At 37.7% G+C, this 13,326-nt stretch overlaps 1 protein-coding gene across 2 annotated transcripts; it reads left to right on the top strand.

The window, feature by feature from the left end:
- The first annotated feature begins 7 nt into the window (after nt 1-7).
- ANKRA2 (ankyrin repeat family A member 2) lies at nt 8-12,275 on the top strand. 2 transcript variants are annotated; one of them, XM_029942432.1, is made up of 9 exons: nt 8-324; nt 4,354-4,746; nt 5,388-5,546; nt 7,790-7,855; nt 9,647-9,744; nt 10,204-10,329; nt 10,612-10,678; nt 11,202-11,282; nt 12,057-12,275. In XM_029942432.1, exons 2-9 carry the CDS (start codon nt 4,458-4,460, stop codon nt 12,110-12,112), a joined length of 942 nt encoding a protein of 313 aa, XP_029798292.1. In that variant the 5' UTR covers nt 8-324; nt 4,354-4,457; the 3' UTR covers nt 12,113-12,275. The 2 variants fall into 2 exon arrangements, with proteins under 2 accessions (XP_029798292.1, XP_029798294.1); XM_029942434.1 differs by lacking the exon at nt 8-324 and adding an exon at nt 478-868.
- The last annotated feature ends 1,051 nt before the right edge of the window (nt 12,276-13,326 follow it).

The raw sequence follows: 13,326 nt of genomic DNA, 5'->3' as shown, positions 1-13,326 counted from the left end.
AGCCGCAGGAGCGGGTCAGGAGGGCGGGACCATGGGGGAGGAGGAGACGTGATCCGAGAGCTGGACAGGTGTTGCTCTAGGGACCCAGACGAGTCCTGCTGAAGTGACCCAGTATCTGGTACTTGGGCAGCAAAGACTGCGTAGAGGCTGGGGGGGAGAAACCTGGAAGTCCTCTCGGCTGCGGTGACGCGGAACGTTTTTTGGCCAAAAATCGAAAGAAGAAATCGGAAGTGACGTCGCGGTCAAAACAAGCCGGGGTTTGGGGGCCTGCAGTGAATCTGTGGCCGCAGATGGAAAGGCCCGACTCGCTGTCGGCTGTCGAAGGTAGTCGCGAGGCCCTGCGCGTCCACCCAGTAGGCCCCCGGCCCCAGTGCCCCTGACCCTCCTGCACGGGGTGAACCAGAGTTTCCGGCTGCTGGGCTTTTCGAGCAGAGCTGGCGGGTGGCTCCCGAGCGGACTTCCTTCCCTACAAGTGTCCCCTCCACGGCGCTTCTGTCCTGGGACGCTAGGACACCTGTCGCCTGTGAGGCGTCATTCATTTTCATAGAACTTCCTTTCCTTGTAGGACAGTTTTAGAAGTAGGAAGGACCAAGGGGCACCTGTTACTAGGATACACTGCGGACTGTGTATCTCATTAGGCTTTCTCTCTTCATCTCTGGACTCTGACCCGTCGTGGTGATCCAGCTCTCACCGTCTTGGCCATCCGTCTTATCTCACCGCCTCTTATTATCGATCATATTTTCCCTTCTCCAATTCTTCAGAATCTTACCTTAACCAATCAATTTGGCTCATCTCCTCTAGCCTATTGACAAGACCAGCGTTTTGTTTTCACTTCCTCCTCGCCCAAGTTTTCCCCCCTCAAAGACAGGTAATTCCGCCTGTATTATGACATGGAAGATGTTTAGAGCTAAAAGGAAGATTAGAGATTCCTATTTCTGCCATCGACATTGTGTAAATTAATAAAAGGTGTCTCAGAAAATATATATGACATGTCTTTCCAGGGTTGCACAGCTAGGTAGTAGTGATGTTGAGACCGGAAAGCCAGATCTAATTACCAACCCCCTGTTGGGCATCTCGCAGAGTCATTTCAGGATAGGAAATAATGTTAAACAGTGTTAAAGTTCGTATCAGATAACATTTCTGGAGCACCTGGGATCCAGCTCCGTTTTGTATGCAAAGATTAGTAAGAGTGGCCCCCAGCCTAGAGAAGTTTTCAATTTCTTGGGAGTTTAAGTGGAAATGTTCAAGAGAATGGCAAATGACAAAATGAAATAAGTCCATTGTGCTACGAACACAGGGGTTTGCACTTAGGCTAGCTCTAGGTAGGAGTCTGTGGGAGATGGGTCTTCCCTCAGGAAGCATAGTTCATATCCTACAATACCTTTTTAAAACCTTCCATCTTCATTTGAATCACAACTCATTTTCTGTTCTGGTTTCCTTCTTTCATTTTGCTAAAGTTTATTGACTGTTATCTGTTTCTTTCTTTTTTTATTATTACTATTACTATTATTTCTTTGGCTCTTGTCCCTTGGAAGTTGGGATTAGTGTAATGCTGCTTCTGATTATAGTGTTCAGGGTGATGGAGTCCAAAGAGCGGGATAGATCCTTCATAATACATAAGCTCCCTTCTTCTCTTCTCTACATAGGAAATAACAGTTAACTACCGTCACTATTCAAAGGACTGATATAATGATCAATCTTGGAAAATGTTTTAAAACTGTAAACAGTGGTTATCTGTACTGTATGGTTTGCCAGCCTCTGCTCCACTGTAATCTGAATGCATCTTTCTAAATTCCAATTTTGAAATACCCTGTACCCTCTCAAAATTTCTAAGAAGCAGTAACCCTACCATGAAAAGATTTGCTAGGTGTTTTAATTGTCTTCCTGTATCAGGGATTATGTACATAGGACAATTATAATCTTGGAGTTTTTCATGTTTTAGAAACAATTAGTTACAGTAATGAAATTTCTCTTGAAATTATATTAAGGTTCACAGGGAAATGCCAGTGATTGCTGAAAACTCATTATAAAATGATAGTGAATGATTCAGTAACAGGTGTGCCTATAATCTATGCTTTGAGAGTTACCGTTTATTGAATTCATGTCTTGATGCTCTATATTTGAAAAAAAAATCTGTAGTTCTTATTAATACTTATTTCTTGGGGGTTCCTGGGTGGCTAAGTTGGTTTAGTGTCTGATTCTTGGTTTCAGCTCAGGTCATGATCTGTGAGTTCAAGTCCTGCATCAGACTCTTCACTGGCAGTGCGGAGTCTGCTTGGGATTCTTTCTCTCTGCCTCTCCCCTGCTTAAGCTCTTTCTGTCTTTCTCAAAATAAACATTAAAAAAAATACTTAATTCTTGTTTCTTAATACTTACTACAAAAATTGAGATCTAAAAGTTAAAGTTTGATCCTAGTGCCCTAGAAATGATAAAGCAAAGGAAGCCAATCTATAACCTACAGTTTCTATAGTAACAGTTTTCATAAAAGCCTATATTAAGTTGCTAACTTTTTACTAAACAAAAACTGATAAATAAGTATAGCTTCAGTTCATCATAGCGAAAGCTTTGTAAAGCCATTAACTATCCAAGAATCAGGTGATATAGATGCTAATAGACATGGGTACAGAACAAGTTCTATCTTAAATTCAAACTGAGAGCCAGTTATAAACATAGCATGTTAAAAAATGAACTGCTCAAGTCGCCTGGGTGGCTCAGTCGGTTAAGCCTCCGACTTCGGCTCAGGTCATGATCTCACGGTTTGTGGGTTCGAGCCCTGCCTCAGGCTCTATGCTGACAGCTAGCTCAGAGCCTGGAGCCTTTCTTCGGATCCTATGACTCCTTTTCTCTCTGACCCTCCCCTGGTCACGCTGTCTCTCTCTCTCTCAAAAATAAATAAAAACATTAAAAACAAATGAACTACTCAGATTGCCTGGGTGGCTCAGTCGGTTAAGCGTCCAATTTCGGCTCAGGTCATGATCTCGAGGTTTGTGAGTTCACGTCCTGCATCGGGCTCTGTGCTGACAGCTCAAAGCCTGGAGCCTGCTTCAGGTTCTGTGTCTCCCTTTCTATCTTCCCCTCCCTTGCTCATGCTCTGTCTCTCTCTCTCTCTCTGAAAAATAAACATTAAAAATTTTTTTAAATGAATTATAGGTAAGAGGTTAAAGTTTTCACATTAAAACATTTTATCCATTTTAGTTTATGGAATGAAGTCTTGGCACTGCAAAATTAGAAGGTGGTTTGGGGCGACTGGGTAGCTGAGTCAGTTAAGCCTCAGACTTCGATTCAGGTCATGATCTCCTCAGTTTGTGAGTTCAAGCCTCACACCAGGCTCTCTTCTGTAAGCATGGAGCCTGCTTCATATCCTCTCTCACTGTTTCTCTGTCCCTTCCCCTCTCATTCTCTCTTTCTTAAATAAATAAGCATTTAAAAAAAATCTAATAAATAAATAAATAAATAAATTTAGAAGGTTGTTTAAATAATCTAGCAGTCAATGAAAAAGTTATTCACATGGCAAATCATGAGACTCTTGAATACTGAGAACAAACTGACAGCTGAGGAGGGAGGCAGGAAAGGGAAGGAGGGTGATGGTCATGGAGAGGGGCACTTGAGGGGAAGAGCACTGGGTTTTATATGGAAACCAACTTGGTAATAAACTATTAATAAAAAAAAGAAAAAGTCACTCACTTGAACTATGAAAATAACAAATGTCCAATTTTTGACAGAAAGATGCTAGTGAGAATTTTTCACAGTGTTTTCTCCCAACAGGAGCTAGCTTCTTTCCATCTTGATGGACTGCCTCCCACCTGTCTAGACTTCTCTGTAGCAGGAACTTTGGGTAGTTCTGGAGGCTGGGAAGTCCAAGGTCAAGGTGCCAGCATGGTTGTGCTCTGCTGTGGGTCCTCTTCGTGGTTCATGGTTACCATCTTTTTGGTCTATGCTAACTTGGTGAAAGACCATGAAAGTTTATTTTCATTGTTAGCCTGATCTTCTGCCCACTTGGCAATGTTCAGGAATAGGAAAGGGGACAAAAGAGTAAAATTTGTTGGAACCTTGTGATGAGGTGAGAATGTTCCAGTATTTCCTTTGGTCTTTACCAAGATTCTGTGAGATTAATGGTGATACTTCCATTTTACAAATGAGACTGAGGCTTAGAAAGGTTGAATAATGTACACGTTCACACAGCCAAGAAGTGGTAGAGCTTGGGTTCACACCCAGGTGTCTGCCTCCAAACGCTGTGTGCTTCCTGTCATGTATAGGGGCTTTTAGGAGCACTGTTGGCGTGCTTGATTGAACAAGGATTATTTTATATACTTTTACCTAAGTGATACAATATCTTTAATTTTTTTCTTTCAGATTTTTCAATATCTAAATTCCCAGAACACACTGGATATCACTCCTATAAAACAAAGAGGAAATCATGAAGGGATGTTTTAATCATTGAAACTGCAGTTAGAATCATGGCTACGTCGACCCATCTGGACATCGGAGCCCAGCTGATAGTGGAGGAGTGCCCCAGCAGTTACAGTCTAGCTGGCGTGCCGGACATTAAAATAGAGCATCAGCTGAACGCCGATGCGGAGGAAGGATCCGCTCAGGGTGTCGCCATGGGGATGAAATTCATATTACCTAACCGATTTGATATGAACGTGTGTTCTCGATTTGTGAAGTCCTTAAATGAAGAAGATAGTAAAAATATTCAAGATCAGGTCAACTCTGACCTGGAAGTGGCATCCGTCCTATTTAAAGGTTGAAAGTTATGGTATAAATATCTGCATTTGTTCTGTTCTTGTTTCTTTATTTTTTTCCTTTCTGATCATGGGATTTTGAGTTTGGGAAGAGAGTTTGAATGTCATCTTTTAATATGATTTTCTAGAATCTCACAGAAACCGAGATTAAGTAATTTAATGTAAATGGTCTCTATAAATGTATGTTGATTTTTTAAATTTTCTAGCTTGACCTTTGTTTATTTACAAACTAGAGTTTTTTATTTGTACCTTTAAAAACGATAGGAGAAAAAATTATTCGTGCCTTTTAAGATGTGAATTAGCTTAATATTCCCTATCCATGAATATTTGATTGGCCTCAGCTTCTCGTGAATTAATGCAGTGAAGTCTATCATCATGTTGTAGATGTACTTTATAACAATCTGTTGAATAAAAAATCTAGTCTCAGAATAAAATAGCTCAAGATTAATACAGATTTTTTCTTGAACTTTCACTATGATGACATAGATTTTTTTTTATGGCAAAGAATAATTTAATATCACTTGAGAAACTGTTGAACATATACCTCATGCATTTCTTTTTTAATGTAAACATTGACATAGAACTTTGAAATGTTTTATCATTAAAATATTGTGTTAATGTCTTTAAATTTATTTTACTTAGCTGAATGCAATATCCATACATCTCCTTCTCCGGGAATCCAAGTAAGGCATGTCTACACCCCCTCCACGACAAAGCACTTCTCCCCCATAAAGCAGTCAACTACTCTAACCAACAAACACAGAGGAAATGAGGTCTCAACCACACCTCTGTTAGCAAATTGTAAGTATTTCCCACTGATACATTAAAATATTCTTATTACTAATATAATACTTTCAAGAGTTGTCCTTGAAACATTATTTTCTTTAAATGTGTATTCTGTTTGGAAAGTGATGTCTTGACAGTTTTAGCAATTTAAAATTCACAGGAGTACTGCATAGTCACATATTTCATGTTTTATATTTAAATGTTGAGAAAAAATAAGGATTTTAATACAGATTTTGTACAGGTTTATATATGTTCATACACATTCATTCTTAAAACCTTTATAGTTTTACTATAAAAAATAATTTGTTATTCTGAACTTCGTGCAAAGTAAGACATTGTCAGTGTTTTTCTATTCTTAGAGTGCAAAGCTTCACATTTCACTTTTAAATTAGATCAGTGATCACAGTTCATGGGCTCAAGCCCCGCATCGGGCTCTATACTGACAGCGAACTCAGAGCCTGGAGCCTGTCTTCAGATTCTGTGTTTCCCTCTCTGACTCTCCCCCTGCTCACGCTGTCTCTCTCTCAAAAAAAAAAAAAAAAAAAAAAAAAAATATATATATATATATATAAAAACCTAAAAAAATTTAATAAATAAATAAACTAAATCAGTGATCAGTATGTGATTTGTAGTAAAAGCTGAGTGATTTCTACTATAATTTTGAGTTTGACTATAATAATATGAGTATGAAATTACTCTTTTTAAAACCTTGAATCCACAATTTTTTTTTAAATGTAGAGGGGCGCCTGGGTGGCTCAGTCGGTTAGGCGTCCGGCTTCAGCTCAGGTCATGATCTCATGGTTTGTGGGTTCGAGCCCCGCATCGGGCTCTGTGCTGACAGCTCTGAGCCTGGAGCCTGCTTCGGATTCTGTGTCTCCCTCTCTCTCTGACCCTCCCCTGCTTGCACTGTCTCTCTCTGTCTCTCAAAGATAAATAGAAAACATTTTAAAAGATGTAGACTCATTCTAGAGGAAATAAAATGAATCTTTTCTATAAAAATCAGAAAACGTGTTAAACAGTATGAGTATGTTCATGAAAGAAACCCAGTTAGCAGTTTGATGTTAGGAACTACATCTGAATATATAATGTAAACCGTCTATATTCTAAAGCATGAAGAAATGTTTGTTTTTATTTGGAAACACTGTACCCCTCCTGATTTTGGGTGGTGTGCTCTAGCAGTTAAGCTGCTAGGACTCCATGACTCTTACTTCACCTAGTAGCCCAAGCTTTCTACTTATTATATTTACATGTGCTTCTTAATTGCTTTCCTTTTATTAAGACCACTCAGTCATATCACTGAGGTCAAGGGTCAAGTGATACTAATTTCTAAGACGAACTCTCATAGAAAAGTGCCTATTTTAGACTTGTGGTAAAATAAAGATGTAGTCTTAAGAAATAAATAAATGAGGGGTGCCTGGGTGGGTCAGTCGATTAAGCTTCTGACTCTTGACTTTAGTTCAGGTCGTGAACTCACAGTCGTGGGATCAAGCCCCGCCTGGGGGTCTGCACTGATATTGCAGAGCCTGGTTGGGATCATAACTCTCTCTCAATCTCTCTTTCTGCCCTTCTCTCTTAAAATAAATAAACTTTTAAATATAAATAAATAATGAACAAGTGAATGAATGAATGAAATAAAAATGTTGTCTTAAAATAGTCCAACCATATTATTTTTGAGCTTAAAAGAAACACCTAGAGATTCTGCACTTCCCCTCCCTCATGTTATAGACAAAACATTTAATCATTTATTCAAGGTCACACAGCTAATTAGCCACGATTAAGTCCGCATCAAGAATTTACTCTCAAAGTTAGTTTTCCACTTACTAATTCACATGGGTTAAAAACTCAATGGAATCTTGAAATAATGATATTTGGGATTTCAGAGGATTCAATCAATAAAAAGACAGAAGGTGTGTCTGTGTCTTTTAGACCCAACATCCTCCTAAGTTTGGATATTGAGTTTGCATTTTAAAAATTAAATACCTAAACCATTTCTTTGGTAAGATCAGTAGTGATTTGCATTAATAGTTGATCAAAACAATTTGCATATTCAGTGATAATAATACTTCACAGCTGTCAGAATTTCTTTAAACATACATGGATCCTCAGATCTACGTATATTTTAAGTTAGATGTTTTTAAACAACAAAATGATAGTTTTTATCTTAGAAAAGAAAATTGCTGCACACATAGGAATAATAATATGATGAAAGTGTGCCCTGCAGGTAGAAAACCGTGAAGCTTTTTATGGTATTGTTTCAGCTCTGTCTGTCCACCAGTTGGCTGCTCAGGGAGAGATGCTCTACCTAGCTACTCGGATTGAACAAGGTAATAGCCGGTTTTTTCAAATAAACTTAAATTTAGTAGGGTTTATTAGGCTTTTGTTGTTTTATTTTAGTACAGGAAAGTATAAAGACAAAAAAATAATTGCATAATCTCACCAGGCAGATAAACAAATAGATAGTAGACAAACAAACAAACAGAAAGTACCGTAAAGTATAAATGTCCCAGCCTCCCTTGCCATCCTAGCCTTATTCCCAAGAGCAAACATTATAAGTGTCCTCTGTTTTCAGAAAGTTTTCTAGAAAACATTCCTGTTTATTTTTGGAGTTCTGTATGAGAATATATATGTGCTTTTTTGTTGTTTACACAAGAGGGAAATACTGTACACACTGTATTACATTTTACTTCTTTTCACTTAATATTTTGGAGATCTTTCCACATAAGCACTTTATTTTTTAATGAATCCTCTTATTTTGATGTATGTTGCCAGATAGTTGTCTTGTCCTTACACCAGAGTGAGAGTTTCTGTTTCCCCACAGCCTCACTGACAAAAGATGTTATCAGATTTTAGTCTTTGCTAATCTCATAGATGAAAACATAGTCTTCATACTGGTTTTATTTCAGTTTTAAAATTATGGTCTATTTAAGCTTTTTTGTGTGAACTGCCTGATATATATTGATTTATTTGAACTCTTATCTAAATTAAAGAAATTCACTCTTTGTTGTTTATGTTGCATTTTTTTTTTTTTACGAGTTTGTCACTTTCCTTTGATTCTGATGTTTTCAAACAAAATCTTAACATTTTGTAGTGGTAAATTTATTTTTTCCTTGCAACTTTTGGGTTTTATATCCTGCTTTGAAATGATTTTCTACTTCAAAAGTATAAATAAATTCACTCACACCTTATTCTAGAATTTCTGTGGTTTGTTTTTTTACATTTCATTCTTTGACGCATATGGAATGTTTTGGTATAAGGAGATAAAGATCAAGCTTTACTTTTATTTTCATTTTTCAGAAAGTTAGTTAGGTATCCCAACATTATTGATTGAATACAGGGCATATGATAAAAAGGAGGGTTTTTTCTATCATGTCATTCTTTTATAAGACATAGTTCATTATCATATTTCTGTTTGTTCGTAAATATTTGTAGATTTCATTCTCCGTCTGCTAAATAAATTTAGGGAAAGCCTGTGGACTTTAGAACAAGTAGAATGAATCTAGGAAACAAAATGGGGTTCAAGGCAAAATCCCATGGGGCTGTGCTTCAGATGACTCAGTCCTCATCCCAACTGCATTATGTTAGCAAACCACCACACCAAGAAGGAAAAGGTATCAATGTTAGCTGTAGTGGAGAAGATAATTTTAGTAAGACTTCAGAGGTTTTATAATATATATTTATATAATTCTGAGGGCTATCACATAATCTTGTTATTATTGTGTTTCTCCCAACTACACATTGAGATAAGCAAAGTATTATTCCATGTATTGGAGAAATTGAACGATGTACCCAGAATCATAGTGCTGGCAGGTGACAGAGGCAGGATTCAGACTGCGGTTTCATGATTCTGAGTCCAGTCTCTCATGGACTGCCCGGTGCCGAGCGTGACGTCACGTGCAGTAGTAATGCGCTGTTTGAACTGAGCTGCATACACCGAAGCACATTTTAATACATTCAGACGGCAAATTGCAACCACACATAGCAGGGCTTCAGCAAACAAGTCTGCAGAAAGTGAACTTCAGTGAGCAGTATAATCAACATTTTAGAATGCCAGTATTTTCTTAATGTTATGAATAGTTGTTAAATTAGATGACAAAAATTGCTTTTCTTTTAAATAGAAAATGTTATCAATCACACGGACGAAGAAGGATTTACCCCTCTGATGTGGGCTGCAGCACACGGGCAGATAGCTGTGGTAGAGTTTCTACTTCAGAATGTAAGGAAACCGCCTCAGAAAATGTCTATGTACAGTTACTTAAGTCTGTAGTAAAGTAAAGTTGTATCTCAGCCAACTAGATGTCATGGTGGAGGATCCAAAAAAGTTTTACATGCTTTTCATATTCTTGTGGAGCCTGGATCTGGTTGGGCAGACAAGACTAATCATACGTGAAGCAGCAGGAGAAAATGTAGTGCCCAACTCCCTTGAAGTAAAATGGGAACAAAAGTACCATCAGCTCTCTGGGGCAGTTTCGTGGAGATGTAATTTGACCCCAGAGCAAAAGGACAGTTAGGACCCAGATAAAGGGAGGAAGGAAGACATCCATAAGTAGAAATTTGCATTATTTACCTGAGGACATTACCTAACTGAAATACTGAACTGAATTCTTAATGACAGAAATAACAATCTTCTTACTTACGTGAATTGAAAAGTCTCTTCTCCCCACTTACACTCCAGGGTGCTGATCCCCAGCTTTTAGGAAAAGGCCGAGAAAGTGCACTGTCATTGGCCTGTAGTAAAGGCTACACGGATATTGTCAAAATGCTGCTTGATTGTGGAGTTGATGTAAATGAATATGATTGGGTGAGTCTGTAATACTGATTTTAAACACTGTAATAAACTCTAGGATTTACCTAGTTTGGAGAGACGCAATACATTTCACTAAACATTTGGAAACATAAACACCTGGAAGAAAAAGCTAATGGTATAAACTCAGTTATTACACCTGATTTAAGTATTCTTCACAAAACATGAAAATTGCCTTAAACTTTTACATGCCCAGTTCTTAGTAAAACTCCGCAACAGCAACATTGAATTACTCAAAACCTGCTCACCTTGAAAACTAAATTACTTTTCCTTTTGCAGAATGGAGGGACACCTTTGCTTTATGCTGTACATGGAAATCATGTTAAATGTGTAAAAATGCTCTTAGGTAAGCCAATAAAGGTGAAAATATTTAGAAAATACCATGCAAGGAGTTCATTTTAACTTCTTACAAGGTGGCCTCCCTTGGTATTGCTCAGGAGAATCATTAATTACTATTAAATACCTTCCTCCTCCTGGAACACCTGCTACCAGCACGCTGCCCGTGTGAGAGGCAGCCCGAGCACCCGGCACACCCGTGCTTGGAGCGTCGGTCCTGGGGCCTTCCTCTGGGGGATCACGTGTGAATCCACAGTCGTTTCCGCCCTCTGCAGCGTCTTTATGCAGAAGTCCTGTCTGTAGTTGTTTGAGTTTCAGCTTTTCGAGAGGATACCTGTTTGTTTGAGGTGTCTTCCCTCTGACCCACCAAAATGAATTCTCTGCACCTCGTGTGCCCTGCACTTGGTCGGACCAACCTGAAAATACCCTCCGCTTTGCTGAAAATCTGTCCTGCTGTTTGCACATGAGCCAGTAATAGACAAACATGGCTGCATTTTCACTTTATTTATGCAGATTTTTCTGTTTTGATATAGAAAATGGAGCTGACCCAACAATTGAAACTGACTCTGGGTATAATTCTATGGACTTAGCTGTAGCCTTGGGCTATAGAAGTGGTAAGTATTTTGGAACTGTCAGATTGTATTTTAGTTAGTTAAAGCTGTGTAAATAGTACAAACTAGTGGTCTAAACCACTTTCATCACTTGGAGTCCTAAAACATGATATGTTATCCTAATTCCTGACGTGTACTTTGAACTGTGGGCAAAGTCAACAAATTCTTACAAAGAGTTTGTTACAGTTACTTTTCACCCAAATAACTAGTTGCTAGAGTGCACACCTATTTAGGTACAAGATTTGTTTAACATTTTGTAACAGATTGTAAAATGCTTTCTGGTTGCCCTTTCTCTGTTCTTTAGAACATATTTTGTACAAAAACAGAATCCAGTAACTTGGACAAATCCTAAGTCAGTGACAGACTAAGTTGTAAGTGTGTTACGTATTGCATTGAAATATTATCACCCTCAGACTACGAGTATATATTACTAGGAGCATATCCTCCGAATATGATGAATAACTTTAAGAAAAAGGTAATGGGGGCGTCTGCGGTGGCGTTAAGCATCCAGCTTGAGCTCAGGTCATGATCTCGTGGCTTGTGAGTTCGAGCCCCAAGTCGGGCTCTGTGCTGACAGCTCGGAGCCTGGAGCCTGCTTCGGATTCTGTGTCTCCTTCTCCCTCTGCCTCCCCCACTCCCACTCGCACTCTGTCTCTCTCAAAAGTAAATAAACATTTTTTAAAAATTAAAAAAAAGAAACGGTGTTAATATGAATTTGATAGTTCTGTTTAAAAATATGATCAGCATGTTATGGTCCTGATAACCTGTCTCTTCTAGTTCAACAGGTGATTGAGTCTCATTTACTGAAGCTGCTTCAAAATATCAAGGAGTAGACATAGTCATCAGGGAGTGTCTTCTGCTCTTCCTTTCACCTTTTGGCTCTTATAAATGATAGTTTTGTTTACTTATAAATTTTTACCTCAGTTGCAAAATTTACTGGTTTTCATAAGTTTTAATAAATATTCCTCTCAGCAATTCACTGGTTTATAAAATTAATATTGATGCTTTTTTATAAATGTGTTTTACTGCATATTTAAAGTTATAAATTAATGTTTTGTGGCATGTAAATTTTTATGGTGCAGATAGTTATCTGTCTTTGTATCAAGTGATGTAATTTAACATTTTCAAAAATTATTCTACCCTATTTGTCTTCACTTTTGTATTAACTCATTGACTTCACATAGGTTTGCTATAAATCTATAGAAAAAAATTTGTTATTGTTGAATTTAAAAATGCACAGTGTGATTGTTTACAAAATGATGTAATAAATAAAGTACTTTTTCTGTTTGCATGCTAGTTTTTTTTTTAATTTCATAACATTATTAATGAATTACTTTAGGATTTTTGGTTTAACCCTTCTGTCCTGTTAGGATACTGCATTAGATCAAACAATATAATTAAAATAAATCAAATGTAAGTCAATCAACAAAGATTTGATTGTCATTTTTTGAAGTATATTTAGAATATTTTTCTCTTATAAATAAGTTTTGCAGTAGGAAAAGTCCTCCATGAAAAAAAAGTCAGCCCTTCAATAAAAGTCAGACGCTCTTTAATTCCATTAAAGGAGCACTATAAATGCATATATTGGTTTTAAAATAAAAGATAACAGATATATTTTTAAAAAAGGACCATTACATGATTGAAACCTTTTAGATGTGCATTTAGACAGAAAACAATCATTTAATAAAAGGGATACAACATAAAGAGAACTGTATAAATATTCTTTGGTTAAGGGAAACTGCAGGGAATTTTTCTGTTCTTTTGTATAGATTTTCCTCTCAAGACAGTTAAGCCTTTTTGTTGGAGGGAGAGCTCTGTAATGACAGCTGTGTGCACGGGAACAAAACTCACCCGCATGACCTTCTCAGTGATTCTGAGCAAGAAGCTTGACTATTGGTGATTTTATGTTCAATGGAATTGGAATTACCATTGGATCCATCATTATTACACTCACAGCAGACCATCCCACACCCATTGCTTGCTGAGTTCTCCCTGTGAAAAGTATGGGCCACCATTTGATACCTTTGCCTCATGTTTTATTTTTTAT

This window comes from Suricata suricatta, chromosome 6, assembly GCF_006229205.1.
Source record: "Suricata suricatta isolate VVHF042 chromosome 6, meerkat_22Aug2017_6uvM2_HiC, whole genome shotgun sequence".
Taxonomy (NCBI): domain Eukaryota; kingdom Metazoa; phylum Chordata; class Mammalia; order Carnivora; family Herpestidae; genus Suricata; species Suricata suricatta.
The sequence above is the reverse complement of the archived record's forward strand: the minus strand, read 5'-3'. Positions and strand labels throughout refer to the sequence as shown.

What these genes read in the sequence shown, in the direction of transcription:
- ANKRA2 (XM_029942432.1), top strand. Translation starts at nt 4,458, where the DNA reads ATGGCTACGTCGACCCATCTGGACATCGGAGCCCAGCTGATAGTGGAG. An exon ending in GGCATCCGTCCTATTTAAAG is followed by an intron (nt 4,747 to 5,387) that starts GTTGAAAGTTAT and finishes TATTTTACTTAG; the next exon opens with CTGAATGCAATATCCATACA. An exon ending in ATGTAAATGAATATGATTGG is followed by an intron (nt 10,330 to 10,611) that starts GTGAGTCTGTAA and finishes TTCCTTTTGCAG; the next exon opens with AATGGAGGGACACCTTTGCT.